Source organism: Lontra canadensis, unplaced genomic scaffold, assembly GCF_010015895.1.
Source record: "Lontra canadensis isolate GAN:19392208 unplaced genomic scaffold, GSC_riverotter_1.0 scaffold120, whole genome shotgun sequence".
Classification (NCBI taxonomy): Eukaryota; Metazoa; Chordata; class Mammalia; order Carnivora; family Mustelidae; genus Lontra; species Lontra canadensis.
In genome coordinates this window covers 483953-507156 of record NW_022631114.1, presented here as the reverse complement: position 1 = coordinate 507156, position 23204 = coordinate 483953, and the positions used below count along the sequence as shown (strand labels likewise).

The window sequence follows — 23204 nt, the reverse complement described above, 5'->3', positions numbered from 1 at the left end:
TAGACTCTATAGCCACGTCTACATTAGGGGATATATATATTTGCTTCTATTTTTAAACCAAAGAATTAAAGTTTGGGTTCAGCTATGAACCACCAGACGTCAGCTTCCTGAAGACGGCGGCCATGTTTATCTCGCTGACCTTGTATTCCCAAAACTCAGCTCAGAGCCTGCGGTGTACAAGGTGTCCAATAAATAGTTTTCAAACAAGGAAGACATAAAGAGAGAAGTAAACATACCAAGAGAAAGTTAAAAAGAAGGAAAAACATGAAGACAAGTTACTGAATTAGAGAAGAGAGAAAATCAGAAGAAGTTAGGAAATCTAGGGGGGCTGCCTGCTGACCAATAATAAGACAACATCTGGCTGGTCAAGGGGGAAAACACCGTAATGGCAGAGTGTGCTTACACTTGGTGGGGACCAAGCATCGTCTGAAACATTGCCACGTGCACTTTCCCAATGACACCTCACAGCTCGTGCCACACACCAGAATAAATTCCAGATGGATTAACCACAATTTGCAAACTAGACCTATCGATGCAATGACAGACCTCATCTGAATACTTAAAGCCAAATATATGAACAAAATGCAAAGAACAAACACATTTATTGGACATCTGGAGCAATTTAAACACAAATTTTTGGAATCAAGAAATGATCGTTAACATTTGTAGGTGTGGTAAGAGCCTATTTAGGCCCTTTCAAAGTCTTTATCTTTTAGCAGCACGTATTTCCAGATGAAATGGTAAGATCTGAGACAAACGTCCAACAAAAGGAACTGATTAAATAAATTCTAAAATGTTTCATCAACTGAATTTTTAAATATTACATAGTGGAGAGTTAGCAACATGTTAAAATGCTCAAATGTATGTGAAGATGAAAAATAAAATTCCGAACGGTATAACCGTTACTTTGTTTAGAAAATCATACATGTTAATCTATCACTTTAAATGTAAGCCTATAGAGTGAGAAAGCAAGACTGAGAATATGTATACTGAAAAACTTAATAATTAAGCCAAAAAAATCTGGATTTAGTTTGATTGTAGACATCACAGGTGATTTTTATTTTCTTTATACAGTTCTCTATTTTTCAGATTCCACCTAATTAGACGCATTATGATTAAGAAAATCAAATTCTCATTTTTAAAGACCCCGATTTTCTTTGTCTTCATTCCATTACCCTACTACTCTATGCCTTATGATTTCCCACCTGAATTATCTTAACACGGTTCAAGCTGATTTCTCCTTTCCCTCTGTGCATCCACAGACGGACTTGCCTTCTGTTTTGTTTTGTTTTGTTTTTTTAACAGACAGAGATCACAGGCAGGCAGAGAGAGAGGAGGAAGCAGGCTTCCCACTGAGCAGAGAGCCCGATGCGGGGCTCAATCCCAGGACCCTAGGATCATGACCCAAGACGAAGGCAGAGGCCCCAACCCACTGAGCCACACAGGCGCCCCCCGACTTGCCTTCTAAAAGAAATAATCACATCCCTGCCCTCTGTGATCTCTTAAGCAGTGGAGAAATAGAATTCTTTTTTTAAAAAGCTCCATGTCCTCAAAAACCACAGAACTTGCAGTGGACACAGACTGGGATCCAACCAGCTCTGCAAGGGCTAAGAGCCAACAGGAATAGCGTGACCAGAGCTCCAGAGGGGAGGACGCAGACCCCTGACGACCCCACACAGAAGAGCAGCCCCGCGAGGCCAGGGGCCTGCAGCGCCGTCGCAGGATCTCCACTCTCCAGAAGAGGAAGGGCGTGTAGGATTTCATGATTGGTTCGATGCAGAAAGTCAGGAAGAATCAGCAATTACCAAAATGTCAGACTCGGGCAACTAGGCGATGAAGTGCCATGGACAGACAGAAAAAAACAGCAAGAGGAGGTCCATGTCATTGCTTTTGAGTCTAACGTCTTCCTCACTCCTGATCCATCTCATCCAGATTTGCAATCTGCCCACAAGCGCTTCCTTTCTCTTCTAAGTCTGTCTCTATCCCAAACACTGTCCGGCCTCCCCTTAAGGGTCTCAGCAGCATGATTATTTAAGTTCACTCAAAGCAAATATACAATACTTAAAAACCTCTGTTGGTAGGTAACAAAGCCATCATTATATTTTACATAAGTGACTAGTGAGTTTAGTTAGAAAACAACTTTTTATGACTTTTCAAAGACATTATTATTATTTTCCATCTCACCTCTGTCCACAACGAGGTTCCTCGTCCTAAGGACTCCTCTTGTCTCAGAGACATGAGAAAAGTTGAAACATCTGAAAGGGTCACCTTCTCCTATATGGGAGGAAGAGAGGGACGGTGTCAGGGCATTTAAAAAAATGACTCCTTTAAAAATTTTTAATAAAATGAAATCACTGTAAAAGCAAGTTAACATACCACTTAAAGTAGAGTATTATTAGTTAAATCAAAAGAAAGCTTTTTAAAAAAAAAATTTGACTTTAGAAAAGATATTGACTACAAGCAATCAATATGTTACTATATAAAGTGAAAGATTATTTTCTAAGTCTATGTTCCTTATGATCAAGATTACTATCTTAGGGGTGCCTGGGTGGTTCAGTGGGTTGGGGCCTCTGCCTTTGGGGTCAGGTCGTGATCCCAAAGTTCTGGGATCGAGCCCCAAGTTGGGCTCTCTGCTCAGCCGGGAGCCTGCTTCCTCCTCTCTCTGCCTGCCTCTCTGCCTACTTGTGATCTCTCTGTCAAATAGATAAATGAAATCTTTAAAAAAAAAAAAGATTACTGTCTTAGAGACAAGATGGTCAGAGTCTAAAAGCAAAAACAAACACATTCGATAAGAAGTTACTTAAGTCGAAAAGTGAAGCTTACTTTCAAAGCCATGAAAACAACTCCCAGCCTTCTGAAAACCACAGAAGTCTTTTCATTCCCTTAAGGCTGTACATCTTGAATTAAGACACCTTGCTCTAGGCCAGGTGTCAGCAAAACCACTCAGCTCTTTTGTAAATAAAGTTTTAACTTATTTTAGCCACTTTATTTATAAACTGTCCATGGCAGCTTTTAAGTAATTATAACAGAGACCACGAACTTAAAAAAGGACTTTTCTGGCCCTTCACAGAAGAAGTTTGCTGACCCCTATTCCCGGCAATAGTAGCAAAGGGGCTCTGTAAAAAACAAAAGATACTACAGACTTCTTAAAGATCAATTTTTGGGAAGATGTGCAGAAAAAGTATAGAGGAAATCAGGCAAAAGCTTCCAAGGGTCCTGTCCCAGGGGAGTCACCCAAGACAGCTTTAATTCCGCCAGCAATTAGCTGTCCCTACGTGTGAACTGTTGTCTACTAGGGAAGCTGGTTACAGACCCACCGCTCAGGGTTCTTACTGGGAGGGTTTTTACTGGCACCCCTGCTGAGCACACTCTAAGAGTCCAGACTCCGAGAAAGAAAGCAGGTGTCAGGGTAAACCACACCGTTTGTGTACACACCGGGCACAGTCCATCACTCTTCCGAGTCAGCACAGGGGGAGCCCTCCTGACACCCACATTCCAGGCCTCCAGCAAGCACCAGGCCGACTTTACAGGCAGGGCTTTCTAGTGACAGCATCACAGATCTGCTCCGTTGACACGTTTTTGCACACTTATTCACGGAGAAAGACTCATAAACTGAAGTATCCCGAGTAAAAGACAAACTTACCACATCTACTAAATTCATGGCCGTCTGAAGAAGATAGCACTGTGCAGCCCCTCTCAGCAGGATCTGGTGGGTGATCATCGTGCACTGCAGAACATCCCTGACGTCAGAAAACAGAAACATGCATTTCCATGTTCCCAAAGACAGTTCTGGTAACTTGTAAATACTGACAAGCTCATCTAGAGTCTCTACAACTCCCAATGTAGAGAGTCACTGTCACTACACTTTCAAAGCTATTATTTCCTTAAGGTCTCTCTGGTAGAGCTCGATTTTAACATGAAATACATCTCTTCCAAAAAACTATAAATAAAGATACTATTAAAGTAAGAGTTCTACATTTTTTGAAAATCTTTGCAATCATTATTACTGTTTGATATTTTTATCTCTAGTTTTCTGCATATCAATGTAATGTAAGAAAACCTTATTGGCCTGGTCTTAAAATTAAATCCAATAGCATGTATTGTGGCACATATTTAAATTAGTAATTCATAAAACAAAATAAGTCCAACTATATAAGTCAACTTTTTACTTCTCAATACAAAATTATAAGCTCAAAAGAGCAAGCTCACATCCCAATGCCAGTATTAACTAAAACAACTCACTATAGGCTAAAGCAGAGGGGAAAATAAAATTTACTGATGGAAAGTTACTGCAGACGACCCTATGTGAACATACGAACATGTGTGAACACAGAGTAGATTACCTGAGAGCAAGAAGCCCTTCTATACCCAGGGCTTTACATCTTGGGACATTTGCCAAAGCCTTAGACAGAAACAAAATGGGAATGGCACACCAATGTCTGCTTGTCATCTTCTGAATAAACTTTAGTAGGAAACTACCTGAAAGAGAAGGATTTAAAATGTCACTGTCACCAAGAATCTCATGGAAAGCTGCTGGGCACCGTCAGCAGGTATGAAATGCAAATCGAAAACCATGTGTGGAACCTAAGAAACAGCGCAGAGGATCGTCGGGGAAGGGAGGGAAAACGGAACGGGAAGAAATCAGAGAGGGAGACAAACCAGGAGAGACTCTGGGCTCCAGGAAACAAACTGGGTTGCTGGAGGGGTGGTGGATGGGGGAAAGAGGTAACCGGGTGATGGGCATTAAGAAGGGCAGGTGTGGTGATGAGCGCTGGGTGTCACACACAACTAATGAATCACTGAACACTACACCAAAAACTAATGAGGCCAACTCATGCTGGCTAACTGAATTAAAAAAAAAAAAAGAGATAGAACTTCACATCCACGAGGACGGCTCTTGCCAAAAGCACAGACATTAACAAGTGCTGGCACGGAAAGAGAAACTAGACTCTCGTACACTGCTGGTGGAACGCAAGACAGCACGGCCAGTGTAGAAAATGGTTACACTGAGATAGTTACACTGAATTACACCGAGAACGACCATCGGCGCCAACAACTGCACTCCTAGGCATACACTCAAGAGAACGGAAAGCACGTGTTCGTACAAAAACTTGTACGTGAATATTCACAGTAGCATTTTCCAGATGTCTACCAACTGCTAACGGATAAATAAAATGTGTGATATCTGTACAGTAGAGTATTACTTAGCCATAAAAAAGAATGAAATACTGAAACATGGGTCCTTACTGGATGACTCGTTCACGGCTGATGAACCAGACATAAATTAAAAGGCCACATATTCTAGGATTCCATTTACAGGAAATGACTAGAATGAGCAAATCCGTAGAGGAAGGAGATAAGTAGCTGACAGAAGCTGGTGGGAAAGGAGAATGGAAAGGGATCAGTGATGGGTGGTGAAAATATTCTTTCTGGGAGTGATGAAAATATTCTAGAGTTAGTGGTGATGGTCACAGAACTTAGTGAATGCATGAAAAACCAATGAAAGAAACACTTTAAAAGGACGAGTTTTGTGGTCTGTGAATTCTAGCTCAACAAACCTGTTGGGGGAAAAAATCAGTGCTATTTCAATCTCAGCCCCATAAAATAAGTACTCTACTATATTGCAGAGATTCTGATAACCACACAGCTATGAAAAAAAGAAAAAGTTTAAAGTGTAAGATCAATTTTTTCTAGTGTTAGAAACCAGTCCTCTGTTGGGAGAAGTTAAAGAAAAACACGGTAAGAATTACTGATGATAGATGGCCTCTCATATCTGCGTACAGTAACATTAGTTCACATATGCCATTTCTTACTCCCTCAGGATCTGGTCACTAATTTTCCATCTTGAGATACCAAGGTAAGGTTCTCTGTTCTGCCTTCTCTGCTAGTAAGTGACTTCTTAAAGACCCTCAAGTCACATAATTAGTGAAATGTCTGTTTCCTCTGATCATCACTGTAGAATGACCCAAGAAATCCTTGGAAGCTCCTGAAAGGAGCTTGTGTTTTATGTTTAGTTATAAAACAATATTTTATATTATGTATTTTATATTTTATATATAAAATATATTTTATATCTTCCAAATACCTAGCACAAAACATTTAAGATACTCACTGGAAACTGTTGACTGAAAAATATACTAAGTAAAAACCTGAGTAAACACTGTACTTGCCTTCTCTTCTGTTGGACTAATTAAGTTCCACTTTGCCTAACGCCTCACGCATGGCACAGGGAAGATGGGGATGGCCACACTTCCATTTCACATTTGTTCAACACACTTACAAGCATCCACTGCATGCTGGCCATGGCCAAGGACAGCAGGCACGCATACCCTTGGGGCGCTCCCAGCACCCTCCCTCTTTCCGCACTGCTGACCTGGGATGGGCCAACATGGTCAGCAAAGCAATCCCCAGACTGCATATGCTTCTGTCTTCTGGCAAACTACAGAACTTCTGAGAGACTCTTCTCCACGAACCAATTTTTTTAAAAAAGTAATCGAATGAGCCAATTTTCTAGACACCTAAAGTTGGGATACACAGATCATCTTTTTGCTTTTTTTATCCCTGACTTCTGAGCAGACATTACCTTTAGTCATTGTTTCACCCTGTTTGCAGACGAAATACAAAAGGAAATGTGTGTCTGTTTCATACCCAGGGTCGCTTTATGAGCCACAAAGCCACAAGTGAAGAAAGGACCCAGGAAGTAGAGTTAAGTCCTTCTGCGGCTCAACTAACAAAATAACACTGGTGTTGCTCTCTGCTTACAAACTTAACTCACCAGAAAGGAAGGTAAATCACCAGTCCAAAGAAGTGGGTATTTCTAAGATACAAGCTCTCCATAAAGCAGGAGTATTTTTCTTCTACCTGTCAAGTTCCTGTCTATAGTGGGGCAGTTTTGCCACAATGGATATTCTGTTTGCAACTTTTTCCTGAACCCAGGTCGCTCTTTCTTCAACCAATTTTACTAATTTTGGGGAAGTGAATAGAGAAAACTAGAAAAGATGGCCATCAGCAGCATACGTTCTAAAATGACTTCTATACTCCTCGAGCCAATACTGGCAATATGTCTTATGTGTCAAGGCAAAAGTTGTACCCAACTACAATGAACACCTGTAAGATTCTGAAAAAAATATGTATATTCCAGAAAAAGAAAACTATTTTGAAAGTACTGATTATAATAGGCATAGGATAGTGCTTATCACCAATATACTAAAAATTTTAAAGCTAATAAATTAAAAAACTTTTTACTGACACATACTCTTTATTTCTTCTGGAAGAAGAGAAACATAAGTGACTAAAAACTTCTGTAATTTCAATCCCAGTGGAGAACCACTTCCTATCAGCTGGCCTGGGGACCTATAGACAAATGAGGGGAAAAAAAAAATATTTAAAATTTACAAGTAAGCATACCGAAACTAAGTGAACTATGGCTCAAAAGTCTTTCAACAACAATCAGATCATCTTTTTCTAAACCTGCATTTTATTTATCAGTGAAATTCTGAAGATCCTTCTGAATACAAAACATCAGGATCTTCTAGGAAAACAGACATGAGTTAGTATCATAACATACTAAGTAGAGACGGATTTCCTTTTTATGATACTTTCTCTGACACACACTATGAATCTTGCTAAAATAGCATCATCTTAAAAAAGTCTAAAAGTGATCACTTTCAATCGTATTTTATTGTTTCCAACATATAATCCAACGATTTAAAATCTTCAAGTATTAAATAAAAGAAATTTCATTCACAGAAAAACATATCTGAGTAATTAATGACTTCTGCAAGAAAATTTAATTGTCAACGTCTACTAAAGTCATGTTTTCTCTTGCTATATGGTTCCACCAGGAACATTATCTGTTAATTGAACACATTAGAGTGTGAGGAAACTGAAGGCATTTCATAATAAATGTGTCTGTCGCCTCCTTGAGAGGCACCGAGTAGGTTTTACTGCTCTCCAGCTGTCTAAATGCTTCACAGAACTCTTCAATAGTAATGAGCTATTTGAAAACTAATTGGTGAGTCAAGTGTTGCTATGCTCTTTTGATATTTAGTAAATAGGATTAAATATTAGTGTAACTTAGCACAAACTAATTTAAAAGTTTTAAAGGAACTGGCAGTGGGGGGAGAGGGGCTTGTCTGTTTAGAGATACTGAACCGAAGACTTGCACGTAAACATTTAGTTCATCAGGGTCCAAAAGATCCCTGAAGTTCAGAGACAGGGGACCATTCTGAAGGTGTAATTCGAGAGCATGGAGAAGGCTCAGAAAACGAGGCTGTGGCACAACTGTCCTCACTGTCTAACTGCCTGCAGAGAAGGGGCAGGAAGTGACATATTTACAATCACGGCAGCCTCTGTCAGTTGGGAAAGGGCAAGGTCAGTGAGCCCTGCGGCACTGGACTGGAATCAGACCCACGGAGGTGAACCTGTGGGTTTTCACGTGGATGGAGGTGGATGGATGGACAGACAGACCCTGCAGCAGACACAGGTGGGTAAGTCTGCTCAGCAGACAGAGCTGGGAAACCAACGTCCACCCACGGGGAGGGAAAGAGCGATTTAACAGATGTGGTGACACGGTGACATGAGGGGAACATGGATGAAATACATGGGAATTCTAGGTATTATCCTCCCAAGTTTTAAGTCAAAACAAAAAGTTCAAAAGAAAAAAGAAAGGAAAAAATGTTTAGAGCGTTGGTCAGCCAAAGTCACCACAATTTCCAAGACAGTGCAAATCAGAGCAAGAGGAAGAAAGTACGCTTGGCGAGGTATGCTTTCCATAAACCCCAAGCGTGGAAGCATTCAAGGTGAGAAAGAAAACCAGAACAAAAAAAGAAGGAACACGTGATACAACCAATAGAAGGCGAGCAAGAAGACGAACACACACAGAAGGGACTTCATAGTAAGAAAAAGCTGACTGTCTGTTCGGTACACGTGTCATGTACCAAATGCATTAACAGCCTGGTCATATTTCATGAACACGTGACATTTCTGTATCGAGGACGTATTACTACGTGGCTGCTGGATAACACAATGTTTGCTTACCTGCTATACAGAGAGCTCTCCGAAAGTGCATCCATTAATGGTCCAATAATAAACTAAAACAAAATGTAATTGACATTCAGTTACAGCTGCAACTTCGGGAAGTCGGCTTGCGTATCAATAGGACTGCAGACAAGCTGTTCTGAGCAAAGCTGATCTCTTCCACTGCAGGCTAACTCAGGGCTCACTGTGGAGGGGACCTTAATTCCCCTACCACAACCGAGTAAGTGCGGAACCTTCCCACCTGATGGAAACTGAGGAAGAGAGATCAGAGAGGGCCAGCAAGGAGAAAGCAGCCCAAAGGAGAAATACACAAAGGAAAATAAGCACAGTGACACGGAAAAACAAGAGATACTCAAGAGAAAATGTAAGCCCCTGTGTCTGGAAAACAAAACGGGAAAAAATTAAAAAATATGACAAGGTATTGGGTCAAAAAAGCAAGTGTATAGGAAATACAGGAAAGGCAGGATAGCGTGGAAAATGATGCATCTCAGAACATGACAGCAAGTCATCAGTTAGGAAGGGCTCCCAGGCACCTCCGAGGGTAAGTGTCCTCACCCCGGTGATCACGTGACTCAGTGGCGCACCAAAACTTAAAACCCCAGCGGTAATTCTCAAGTCTCGGTGTGATTTCTGACAAATGCAAGTAGAGATGCTCATGAATCCAGCTCAAAGGCAACGTCTGCTTAACACAGGAACTGACAATAGTCACTGGCTCAGAACCGGGGGTGCGGCACCACTGCACAAACAGCAACTATTCAGAGATCCGCACTGGGAAAACAGCATCATTATGCTCATCTATAAAAGCTCACTTGCTCTGAAAGCGCCCTCGTAGAGAGGCAACAAATGTCTTTACCTCTCTTTTTTTTTTTTAAATATAGATCATGTTTGTTTTTTTTAAAGATTCCATTTATTTACCTGACCGAGAGAGAGATCACAAGTAGGCAGAGAGGCAGGCAGAGAGAGAGGGGGAAGCAGGCTCCCTACTGAGCAGAGAGCCCGATGCGGGGCTTGATCCCACGACCCTGAGACCATGACCTGAGCTGAAGGCAGAGGCTTCACCCACTGAGCCACCCAGGCGCCCCCACCTCTCATCTCTTGAGAAAGCGAGCAAGGGGGAAGAAAAAGGCTATCATTACCTCAGAAAACTCTGGTGCAAATGGAAGACTCTTTGTTTCATACAGCTCCAAAAAATGGATGACACCTTCTTTGGTCAGGATTTTATTCTCACTTTCGAACATTCTTTTATAAATGCACATGTGCCAGGAGGGGTGAAAGAGCCAGCACCCTGTGGAGACAGACCACGCAACGCTGACACGGATCCCACGGAAATCTGAAACAGTCGCTCCTCTGCTTAAAACCCTTGACTGGCTCCTCATACTCTCAGGAAAAAATCTGAATGAGGCATGAAGCGACCGTAAGAACGAGGCCGACGCCACCACCCTGGGCCACGCTGGGCCTTTGGGTCCTCGGCCTCACTGAGCTGTCCCAGCTCAGGGCTCCCTCACACGCTGCAGTCTCAGCTCCGTGCTCCCTCCTGAGGTGCGCCTGCCCCGACGGCCCCGCTCCCCGTATATCCATTTCTATCCCTTATTCGGTACCTTCCTAGAACTTATCGTTACCACTTTTTTTTTCATGGAAAAGAGACAAAATTACATGAAAAACTATCTCACCCCTTTATCCCTAGCACTTAGCATATCCTGGACCCTAAGTGAATCTCCACTAAATATATAAATGAGTAGGGAAAAAACCCAAAAGGGAATAAATATGTACCCCAGAAGTATTTTTTTAACTCTTTTGAAATACCTTTTAATTCTTCTAGAAAAAATTTACTCAGCATTTTTAACTCACAGCATTCTAGAAATGAACTGGTCCTTTATTTGTCATTCACACCAAGATGCTTGCTTGTTCAATGCTTTGGCGATAGCAGTTTTTCCATACCTGTCACTGTTATTTGATTTGGTTTGCCAAGAGCCATGGGCAAAACGTGGTAATAAGAGAATCATTTTACTAGTAAATGCATAAGTGAAGTCACAACAGGATTCAATTAAATTCTAGCCCCAGGGGACGACAGAGTCTATGAAAAATCCCACTGTATCAGAAAACAACTACAGGACTTACTGGGGAAAGCTCAGCTCCTGAGGGGTCAAACTATTAAAGTTGTAATTATCTGGAGTCGGCACTAAAATCCATTTACCCAGGTTAATTCTCGTGGGTAAACACAATAGTGCAGCAGCTCATCATTCATATGCAAACCAAACACACAAAACTGCATTTAGCTCTTTTGTTGATACAAGCCCAGTCTCATGAAATAATGTTAGGAAGCTCCAGTTTCTTTCTATTTCTCCCACAAAGCTCCCAAAACACAGTACTGATTAAAGGCTTAACAACCACACTTAAAATTGTATCTTGGAATCTTCCTTAAAGTACAAGATCTAGAATAATAACTGAAATCCCAAAAAAGTAATGAAAAATGAAACAGAGATAGAGAGTAAGAATGGAGAGCAGTTGATATACAACACCAAAGAGCCATCATGAAAAATGTAGAATATACCATCATCAAAACATTCCTAAAGAGCCCTCATCTGTGAAGGGTGCACACTCGAATGACCTCAGACAACAGGGTCTGCTGTCGGGGTTGGGGTGTGCTTCAGGATCAATGGCGGGCAGAGGGGTGGGGGAGGGTACAGAGGGTCGAGGCCGGCCATGGGCTGGTCCCTGCTGAAGCTGGGCAGTGGGGCTTGCTTTACTTATTCCTTCCCTTCTGTAAGTGTTTCAAATGCTCGGTGATCACAAGTTTACAAAATTAACCATATTGCTAAATTACGGCAGACTGCGCACTCATTTAAAGATTTGTTCTCAAAGCCCACTTCAGGATACAGGTAAACGCATCTGGACACGCTGCTCGATAAGCCAGAACGTTAGGAACCATCAGTCCGGAAGGCACGAATCTGGAATATGAACAGCTGTTCTCTTGGTGGCAGCAGATGCATATCTCCTGTTACACTTTGAAGGTTTTTCCAGATTCTCTATAATGCGTTGAGTTATTTGCAAAATCAAGGAGGAAAAAAAGCTATAAACGTTATACAAATCAAAATACAAGTAGCCATTACCGTTTTCCTCTGACACTGCATATTCAAACAGACTGTTTAGCTTTGGTAAAACCGGCTTTATAACGTGGATCTGAAAACAAAAACAAAAAGAATATGAAATAAAAACCTTTAAAAATTAAGATAAACTTCAAAAATTCAGATGAAACTTACTTTCATCTATTGTACAACAGTAGCCCCACTACGCAGAAGGTGCCTGATTCTTCCGGTTTTTATATCCTATGAATTCCGGCTATGAGACTGAGTGTGGCAAAGCTAATGAGCAGGACCTAGGTTATGGTGACAGTAACGTCACATTTGTACAGTGTTATCATAAAGCGTTATGTCATGTAATCCTCAACTGCCCTGGGAAATAGGCAGGGCTGATAATACCAACAGATTACAAAGAGGGCAAAAAAACATTCTCTTGAGGCACTCAAGGGATGTTCAAGGTCACATGTAGAGTAGGGCCAGACTACTATAGCCAAATGTAGGTAAATTAGAGTTTCTAATAAATTATGGAGTCTTATGCATCTACTGATAAAGGAAAACTGTAAAAATGTATTTGAATTTGGAAATGCTTTCTTTATTCCTCATGTACATTTAGCAAGTGAGTAATTCTTTCAGTCCACGAACAAGGCCTGGTGCACACTTGGGGTGATAGCTAACAATGAGTACCGGGACCGCCAGACCCGCAGAGATCTGCAGCTGACAGAACGGGAGGCCCTGCACCACCCTGGGTCTCCAGGAGTGATTGCCCCAGCGGCAGAGGCATCATCTGGGAACTGGTGAAACACCTGACTTCCTGGCCCCGCCCCCACACCGCCTGAATCAGAATCTCTGGGGACCAGACCCAGCGATTTGTACTTTAACAAGCCATCTAGGTAATTCTAAGGAATGTTAAAGGTTGAGAACCACTGTACTAGCTTAAGAACCACTAGTTAAGAACCACTGTACTAGCTAACCACTGTACTAGTCATCTTAAGAGACTGAGTTCAACTTAAAACATTCTACAAAAACTAATTCAAAGTTAACTGAAAATGATTTTTCAGGTTCCCACTTGTAGGACTAGTACACACAGCTCTAAGAACTAAAACAGGAAGGAAGGAGGAAAGAAGGAAGAAAGGAAGGCAGGCAGGCCTACAAAATTAAAGGGCAATTATTTACTTAAGAATCTACCTCAAGTTGCCTTAAGTAACATTTTCCTAAGTCTATTTCTTTGAAGATTATATAACGTTGAGAAACTAAAAACTTCACTTCAGAAGTAAATGTCGAGGGCAGAGCAAGTAAGACTAAAACTCTTCAAGTGACAATTTAAGTCAATTAAAAGTATGCTTTAATTCCTGAGTTAACATTCAGCTTTAAATTAAATTTATGCCAGAAAACAAAGTACATTTGTATCTTATTATGCTTTACCCAAATTGGTCTTCCTGCATTGCCTTTATAGTCTGTTTGAAAAAAACTAAAACTCCATCTACACAGGATCTGATAAAATACGAAAACTCTTACCTGATTTCCTTCTAGAGTTTCCATAATTAAAATATAGTTTTCCCAAAACTTTAGCAGCTCATCTTTCTTCTTCTCAGACCACCAAAACAGACTTGGGCCTGATAGGGTTTAAAAAGGAAAATTAGTTCCTTCTTTTGTAGATTTCATAGTTTTCTTAAAGACATTTTAAAAATAATGCCACCATTAGCCAATACTGTATCCTCTAATAATGGAGGGCATCCCTGTATCAAAGCCTAGAGAGTAGGCTTGGGCTAACAAGAATCTCAAAAGGTTTTTGTTTTTGTTTTTATTTTAACTACAATTATTGTTTCAGCGTTCTCGGCCAAGGGTCACGGATTTGAACACTTAAACCCCACTTTCTCTCCTTAAGAACCTCACGATAATAGTCAAGGACTTTTCAAAGGCAAAAACCCCAAAGAATGGCAAAAACCCAGAAGCCAACACCAGTGAAACTTAGTTTGAAGATCAGAGAAAAACCAAGCGCACTCAGTAAAAGTGAACATAAAGTGGCACATGGAAAGCCAAGAAGAAACCCAATTTACACTTGAACTCAGCTCTCCAGACCTAAGGAACAAAAGTTACTTCGTAAGTGGAGGGGGAAAGCAAGGCTAAACTAAAAAGAATTTTGTTTGGTGTGTTAAGAAACAGATCCTCAGTGCCCTTTCCTATGCTCTGAGCATGAAAAAGCCTGGAATTTATTCTCTGGAGAAGGTAAACTTGTGGGTCTCTAGATTGAGATGCATTGGACCCTACTAGGGTCGAGAGTAAGCGAACATGTATGCACCTTGCATGCTGAGACCCCCCACCCCTTCTACCTGCCCCTTCCACCACCGGAGCCCCTCAGGTCCCAGGATGCTGGTCTGGCCTTCACTATGCAGCAACAGACTGGAAGGTCTCCGTGGAATCTGGCCAGCCCAAGAGGAAAGACGTGAAAATACTACTGTCAGAGATTCCCCAGTACCGTGGGGCTCAGCCAGAACACCTTGCCGTGAAGTTCACGGTCGGCAAGCACCACCTATGTGTGCGGATTTGGAGTTCCTTATTCATTTTTTTAATTAAAGATTTATTTATTGAGAGAGAGAGAAAGAGCTCACGAGCGAGCAGGAGGAAGGGCAGAGGGAGAGGAAGAGAAATCCTCAAGCCAACTCCTGGCCAAGTGTGGAGCCCAAAGCAGGGTCCAAACCCACGACTCTGAGATCATGACCTGAGCGGAAACCAAGAGATGAAGCTCGACCCATTGAGCCACACGGGCCCCCCACTGGTTCCTTATTCTTAAGTAGAAGCAGGTATCTAAGATCACCAGCCATCTGGGGAAACAGCCACATAAAGATCAAGACCAAAACAAACAGAGATTTGGAGAGAACAAAAATATGCCAGAGGAAGAAAACCTCATGTTGTCATGAGAACAGGATACGATTAACAAGGAGACATTAGAAGAACAAAAAAGATCGCATGAGAATAGAAATTTGATAGAAAAACCCAGAAACTCAAAGAAAGGACTGGAAATAAAGTTGAGGGGGTCACCCAGGGACTAGAACCAGGAGACAAAATCATAGGAAACAGGACAGAAAAGATGCTTTGATAACCAGTCCAGGAGCTTCAATATCCAACAAGAGAACCGAAAGCAGAAAGGAAGGGCGCAAAGAAAGTAATTCAGGAAAAGTTCTCAGAACTGAAGATCATGATTTCCGGACTGACCAGGTCCACTGAGTGCCCAGGGCAAGGATGAGAACTGACAGGTACCAAAACTGTGAAACTTGAGAATGAAGGCGCCTGGGCCCACTAACTTCCGTGCAGAAGAAATGGAACACGTACAAACAAACACGATTCCGAACGGTTTCAGAAGGCTCGACAGCAACACCGGAAGCTCAAGTTCCTAAGATAATAGATCGGTGCCTTCAAAATTCTGAATGGAAATGTGTTTTAAGCTAGAATTCCACCCCCACCTCCATCGAACCATAAATAAATGTGACAGGAAAACAGAGGCAGTTAGACAAGCTTGGTCTCAGTTTCCACTTAGGATAGAGAAAGCTACAGAAGAACATTCCTGCCATACAGACAGAGAGAAAAGGCTGGACACACAGTCCTAAACCCTGACACCTGAGATGACAATGCCTCCAGGGGATCGGAAGTGCACAGGGCAGAAGGCCTCTAAGAACACACAAGACACTCGAACTCAATCTATCTCTGGCCAAGAGCAGGAAGAAGAGGTGGTCACCAAAAATGTTTAAAAAAAAAAAAAAAAACAAGCAGGGGCACCTGGGTGGCGCAGTTGGTTAAGTGTCTGTCTCTTGGGTTCCACTCAGGCCATGATCTTAGGGTCATGGGATTGAGCCCCACATGCTCAGTGCGGAGTCTGATTCTCTCCCTCTCCCCCTGCTCAAGCTCTCTCTCGATCTAAAATAAAATCTTTTTTTAAAAAAGAGCCCAATGAAGGTTTGTTGAGTTTCTTCCAAGGCGAGGTGTGGGCTTGACAACCTAGAACCCCGGGAACCCCAAGGGAGTCCGCAACCACTCACCAGCTCTCTTCCTTAGGCATCCCCCCAAGTGATCTGAGGAAGACGGCGGGAAAGGCAAGAGACTGGAGCACAGGCGTGCAGGGCAGGAGCAGGTCTGAGAGGACGGCGGGACTAACCGAAACAGGCCAGCCCAGCCCTACACCAGTACAAGGTGGTGGTCAAGTGCTGAAGCCTGTCTGCCCCCAGGATCCTCCTCAAACAGGATACCAAAGCTGTCTGCCCCTGGAGGAAACCCTGCCACATCCCCACGCCTGTCCCTGTCCCAACACCAGGCAAACATTGGCCGCCCTGGGAGATGGAGAGAAAACCCGCTCACTCAACCCTGTACCAACGGGAGGAAACCCCTCATGCACAGAATCCCGGGGTGGGGGGGGGATACAAAGCAGGTCTGCTGCCGTGGGGAAGGGCAGGGAACCAGCGGTCAAGTCCTACCACAGGCAGGAGCAGAATGCAGCCACCACGGGAGAGGGTGAGGGAACTCTACACCCTTCACCAAGTAGGACACAAGGTTATATGCCACCGAGGGAGCTGGATGGAAGCCTGAGGTTCGGGCACACCGGGCCTAAGAAGAGGATGGAGCAGAAGAGATGAAAAGTACCACCCCCTCGACCATCTCAAGCCTTGTACCAAGTAATGGACATCAGCCATCTACCCTTGAGGGAAGGACCCCAACTGTGGTGTTAGCATCAAAGTCTTCAGAAGACAAGAACACAGAGGAAAATCCTTTAGGGACTCCCGGCTTCCCACTAAGCCCAAGGGAGAAACACCCCACAGCCATGGCAGCAAGACCCAAATCCAGCTTCACCATAAACTCGCGTGACCCAACCCCCAACACTAATGGCCTCAAAGAAGAGGAGGGCGCCCATCCCTAGACACAGAGATCCATTTCACTCTACTGACGAGAGTGACACCCTTGCCCAGAGATAAAAAACAAAACCAAACTCAGAGATGGCTCGTGCAGAGGACTCATACAGGATTACAACTCACATGTTAAGGGATCTAGGGGAGAAGGTAGACAACCTGTGTGAACAGCTGGGCATTTTCAGGGAATGGAAATTAAGTGTCAGATGGAAATAAAAGAAAGAATAACACATCAGGGGCGCCTGGGTGGCTTGGAAGGTTAAGCATCCGACTCTTGCTTTAGGCTCTGGTCATAATCTCGGGGTCCTGGAATGGAGCCCCATGTCGGGTTGGGTGGGGGGGGGGGGGGTCCACGCTCAGCAGGGAGTCTGCTTGTCCCTCTCCCAACCCCAGCTCGCCTGCTCTCTCGCTCTCTAAATAATCTTTAAAAACCTATCAGACATGCTCTGATAAAAATTTTTTATCTCTGGATGATGCCTACACCAAAACAAGTGAGAAAACCAAAAAAGATAAAAGTTTGAACTCCAGGAAACGAGAATTCCAAGCCAGGCATCAGGTGAGGGCAGAGCTGAGAACTGGCAGCCACACATCAGGCTGAGCTTATAAGGGGAATGTAGGAGAGACGTCTTGGAGAAAATGATTGGACTTTGTATAAGAAAGATTTAGAGGATGAGCTAACTTCAAGGCTGAATTCATGATAAATATAGAGAAAACAAAAGTCATCTGTAAATGACCTAATTCCAGAAAAAAACCTGCAGGAAGGGGGAAAAAAATCATAATTTACTACATGGGTCATCTGTGAACATCTTCAGTCATAACTTTGTAAATGTTGAACTTACATTTAACTGAAGTGTAACGATGGCAAATGATGTTGATTTACCCAGATTATTGGAAGACACAGAGGTAAGTCCAAAATAATCAGCTCAAAGAGGTACAAGTGGTTGCTCTCCGAGGGGCAGGAAGCAGAGACCACCGCTCATCTTTAAAACTCTGTAGAAGGACTCTTTAAAATAAATGACTTCAATTTTGGTCATTTAAAAAATGTTCTCCGGTGAAAACTCTCCTTGGATGATCACTACTTTGTGGACTGCCAAAATATTTACTAACCTTGTAGACAAACATGAAGATCTACTCCCAACTTCAACCAAACAAAAAACCCCTTACCAGTAAGAGGGGGTACAGTTAAACAGGCAGAAATTATCTATGGGGACTTTTCTTTTCCTTTTTTTAAAGACTTTATTTATTTGACAGACAGAGATCACAAGTAGGCAGAGAGGCAGGCAGAGAGAGAGGGGGAAGCAGGATCCCAGCCGACCAGAGAGCGCGATGTGGGGTTCGATCCCAGGACCCTGAGATCATGACCTGAGCGAAAGGCAGAGACTCAACCCACTGAGCCACCCAGGCGCCCCTCTATGGGGACAATTTTGAATCATTCTATCTTGGTCTTGGACAGCTCAGAAAGATGACTGAAGGGCACTTTCCCACATTTCAGCAAACAAACCAATCCACAGTAAGTACCACACTGAAGGGAGTCCTTGGTAGCTGGGCCACTCTTGCTTTGTCATCAAGGAGTAGGAAGCATAGTCTCAAAAGATTTTTTAAAAATTACTTAAAATCGGACTCACCCTATTAAATCAATAGCAAAAACACCCTCCAAAGGACGACTTAAGGACCAAACATTTTACAGAGAGAACTACCAAGGGAAAGTCCCGGAGTGTGATGATTCCTAGGGCAGAATTGTACCGTGCACAACCCAACCCACTGGTCTTTCAACTTGGTGGACGCGAGCCCTTCCTCCCTGTGAGCAGGGACCTACCCCGAGATGGCTCAGATTGGGGCTGTCAAACCCTGCTCAGACTCAGCCACGTTCCTCACCATTCCCGGGCTCAGGGCTGAGCCCCGCTCTGGGTCAGAAAGGTGAGGAAGCGCGGACTGTTCGCAGCTGCTGAGATTCGTGTCGCCTGGAGACCACCCCGAGGCGAGGTTCCCAAGGTTTCCAGGCTTTGGGGTTACGGGACACACACACGCACAGAGGGCGGAGAGCCGGTTTCGGAAGAAGCCCCCCCCACCCCGAAGGCCAAGGGGGCTGGGACGAAAGCGGGGAGGACAGTACCGGTTCCTTCCCAGGGGCCGCAGGCGCAGGGCGCGCCGCGCTCCGCCGACACCTCCACCGCCCTCTGCAGCAGGTAGCGCGCCCGCTTGCGCGTCAGCGCGTCGGGGGCCCGCGCCAGCCCCGCCTGCACCGTCCTCCAGAAGCGCCCGCAGCGCCGCGCGTCGGGGTCCTCCTCGCCCGCTCCGGGGCCGCGGTCGGCGCCGAGCTCGGGCAGCAGCCTCTCGGCCAGGGCGCTCAGCACCAGCAGCCGCGGCCCGACGCGGCCCGGCCCCGAGGGCGCCCCGGCCGCGACCAGCCCGGCCCAGACGGCCCGCAGCGCCGCCCCGCCGCACTGGCCCAGCGCCGGCAGCAGCCTCCCGGCCGCCAGCTCCGCCGCGTCCTCCGCCGGCCCAGCCTCGTCCCGCTCCCCGTCGGCGCCCAGCGCCAAGGCGAGGGCGGCCTGCGTCACCCGCTCCAGGAGCGGCCCGTCCTCGCGGGGCCGCAGGCAGGGCCCGACCGCCGCCAGCACCTCCACCGCCGCCTCCGCGCCGGCCGCGGGCCCCCGGGCCACAAGGTCACGCAGCGCCTCCTCCGCCAGGGCGGCCGCCAGCTGCGGGCCCCCGGCGAGGCGGGCGCACGAGCGCAAGGCGGCGGTCGCGGCCCTCAGCACGCGCCGGCGGTCCCGGGGCGGCAGGTCGGGGCCCGGGGCGCCCACGGGGCGCCCACGCAGGCCCCGTAGCAGCGGCACCAGGAACCCGGCGGCGACCTCGCGCGCCGCCTCCGGGAGCGCGCCCGCATCCCCGCCGCCACCGCGCTCCTCCGCGTCCTCGAGGCGCTGCAGCAGGAAGCGCAGCGTCTCCACGCGCTCCGCGGACGCCTCCCCGCGGCACAGCGCCCCGAGCAGGACCCGAGGGTCCCGGCTCTGGGATAGCAGCGTTTCCGCGAGGACCCGCTCCATTTACCGCGCGCGCCCCGCCGCGGCCACCCGGCGCCCAAACGACGGGCGTGCGCGAGTACGTGCGCGTGCGCGGTGCCCGGGCGCCCGCTGGGAGGGGGCTGCGGCCCCGCCCCGTCCCGCTCCGCGCGCGCCCTGGGCACGTGTCAGCTACACCGTATGCAGCGGGTGCCCCTCGCCCCACCCTCACTGTTTTTTAGAAGAAAGGTGCCCCTCGTTAAAAGATGCTGTAGTGCGCGCTCCAGCTCCACCGGTTCCTAATTGGAGATTGGCCTGCCGGGGCCCTAAATCAACCAGGTGTTCCTGAGAGCTCAGGCCAGAGGTACACCTGAGGGCAGCTCTCAGCCACTTAGGAGCTTATTTTCCAAAAAGGCACAGGCTGCCCCCCCCCCCCCCCGCCCAAAGAGATTGACACAGTGGGTCTGGAATGGATTCCGGACACTTGCAAAAAAAACCCCAAACCAAAAAAACAAAAACAAAAACAAAAACAAAATCCTGAAAACGTGAGAATGGTTCAGAGGCCCTGAAAACTACTTTAGCTATGTGTTAGCGACAGGCAGGGCTGAAAAAAAGAGGCCCACCCCGGCCTTTGCAGTCAGTGTCCAAAGCTGACTGTGGCATGCAGATGTTTCTACACAGTGCTTGTGTTCCCCTGTGCAATCTCAAAAACTGACCATCCATGTATTTTCTGTGTTTGTGACAGCATCTACTACTACAGACAAAAACAAAGTCTCGGTTTAGCATGGATCTTACTGATTTGGTTCCCAGGCAAACTGAATCTGTGACATGGGTTTTCTTTGCCTTCTAACCGTAGAGATCTCGCCCATAGTGAATGGAGAAAATAATACCCCACCTTCAAAAAGTTTGACATGTAATAAATATAATTGATAAAGTATAATTTAAAGTTACTTAAAGTTAAGGTTACTTTTACATAAAGTCATTTTATGTTTTGGATTTTATGTAACTTAAAGTTATCTAAATTTAAAGTTACTAAACACCATGGATGCAAGATTTTTTCCCATCTTTCTGTCCATTTTCTTCATTGACAGAATGCACAAATGCTTCTATGGTAAACCCACTCAGAATAAATTTCAATTGCCTTCAAGATACACTTCTCATATGCCTAATAAACAAAAATGGACAAAACTATCAAATGAAGACATGCAAATGCAGACCTCTGAAAAGGTGTTCAGTATTCGTTGTTAGAGAAATGCAAATTAAACCATCAAAAAGATACCTTTCCACACCCCTTTGAATAGCTAAAACTTCAAAGATTGAAAAGAGCCAAGGACTCACTTTGGGAGGCTGTCTCTAATGACATTTATACCTCCACCCCGGATATTTGCTTAAAATAAATGAAAACATATTACGACAGAAATGTTTGTACAGGAATGTTGTTGCCAACATTAGTCATTATTACCAAAAGTTTATCACAACCGAAATGTCCCTTGATGGAGGAACAGATAAATTGTGATCTGCTCGTATAATAATGCTTGTTGTTCAGCCATAGCAAATTACTAATGCGTGCAAGAACATGGGTAAATCTCAAAAACATTATGTTGAACAAAAGAAGCCAGAGAACAAGGTTTACACACTGCATGATTCCATGTATGTGAAGTTCAAGAATAGACACAAGTAATCTTTTGGGTAGAAATGAGAATGGTACTTGCCTACAGGAAGTGGAAATTAAAACAGAACAGGGCACCAGGGAACTTTCTGAGGTAATGGAAATATTTTTCTTGATTAGGGTGTCGGTCACACAGGTTTCACACTTGTCAAAACTCCTTGAAAAGAATCCTTGAGATCTAGACATTTCAGTGCATGTAAGCTTTACCTCAGTTTTTAAAAATGACTTATTAGAAACATATTCATAAGTTGGCCTATGTTTCGTGCCTTGTTACCTACAGACTAAAGCCCAGCTCCAGAACGTGCACTGAAGGCTTCTCAGCCTCTGTTGAAAGCCAACCAGCCTCCTAGCGAATTCCCCCTACTGTGCCCCGTGTTCCAGTCACGCAGAACATGGTGGGCAAGTGGTCTCCTAACTACAGAGCTGCCTTTTCCGTCCTTGATGGTTAAGGATTTCCTTTTCCTGAAGCGCTGTCTTCCTCCAGGTCTCATTTTCTCATGACGTAGCTTCTTCCTGTTTTCTTTTCTCCACCTCTTTGAAGAAAGACTCCTCTTCCCCCTCCTGACCTGTTTCCACAGTTACATCTCCAGGCCCCTGTTCTTCTCACTTTATAAATTTTACTGGAGTAACTTCATTAAAACTGGAGATTGGACTACCATTGACGTGCTAATGATCAGAAAAAATCCGTATCTCCTGCCCAGATCTCTCTCCTGAGCCCCCAACCTATCTACCCAACTGCCTGCCAGACGTCTCCATTGGCATACCCAGGCATCAGTCTGACTTTACACTTTTACAAACTTAAGCCATTGTCCTCATTCCCCCAGCATCCTTACTTCTTCCCAAGTATTTCTAAAATTCTAGTGTCCCCCCTCTTTGTCCCCAACCAATACCTTAGTTTTCGGCTGTTCTCTTTTCTTACTAAGATAACAGCAGCAGCCTCCCACCGAGATCACTCTCCACTCCAATACACGCTCCATGCTGCTACCAAGATGCTCTTCCTGAAACCAAACCACTGGTGGCCACAGCCCTCAGAATGATGTTTCACTATTTTAATGTGACATCCAAGATGCCTTGTGAGGTGGCCCCTTCCGACTTCTCCAGCCCCATCTCCCACGTGCCCCATATACACCTGGATTGGGAAGTCCCTAAAACACGCCACGTGCTCTCACTTTGCCCTTTCAAAAGCCCTTCCATCATCCGGAGATCCCTTACCTCTACTCCACAAGACTGGACACAGTTCCTTTCGGGGCACTGTTCAAATGTCACCTCTCCCAACAGTCATTTCTTAACACCTCACTCCCACCAACAACACCCACCCCCCGCTTAGGCAGGTGACCGACCCTCTTCCAAATTCCCAGAGCATCCTCGCATATCACTAACACTGCGTTTGTCGTGTTGTGATGTAATCTCAGGTTTATGTTTCCAGCTGCCTTTCACCGTGAGCAATTTGAGGGCCAGGGGTGGTGGGGAGAAGGTATGAGGTTATTGTCTTTAATCACACTAATCCCAGCACATG

At 45.0% G+C, this 23204-nt stretch overlaps 1 protein-coding gene across 2 annotated transcripts in view; it reads right to left on the bottom strand.

The window, feature by feature from the left end:
• Positions 1-20087, bottom strand: part of TARBP1 (TAR (HIV-1) RNA binding protein 1) — a 90835-nt gene extending 70748 nt beyond the window's left edge. For both annotated transcript variants that reach the window (XM_032841142.1, XM_032841143.1), the window contains exons 1-9: positions 19128-20087; positions 13635-13732; positions 12150-12219; positions 10176-10324; positions 9040-9092; positions 7256-7353; positions 4344-4479; positions 3644-3740; positions 2185-2274 (exon numbers count right to left, since the gene is read on the bottom strand). In XM_032841142.1, coding sequence (XP_032697033.1) covers positions 2185-2274; positions 3644-3740; positions 4344-4479; positions 7256-7353; positions 9040-9092; positions 10176-10324; positions 12150-12219; positions 13635-13732; positions 19128-20064 — 1728 coding nt within the window. In that variant the 5' untranslated portion in view covers positions 20065-20087. The remainder of the gene's footprint in view (positions 1-2184; positions 2275-3643; positions 3741-4343; positions 4480-7255; positions 7354-9039; positions 9093-10175; positions 10325-12149; positions 12220-13634; positions 13733-19127) is intronic.
• Between the last annotated feature and the right edge of the window lie 3117 nt (positions 20088-23204).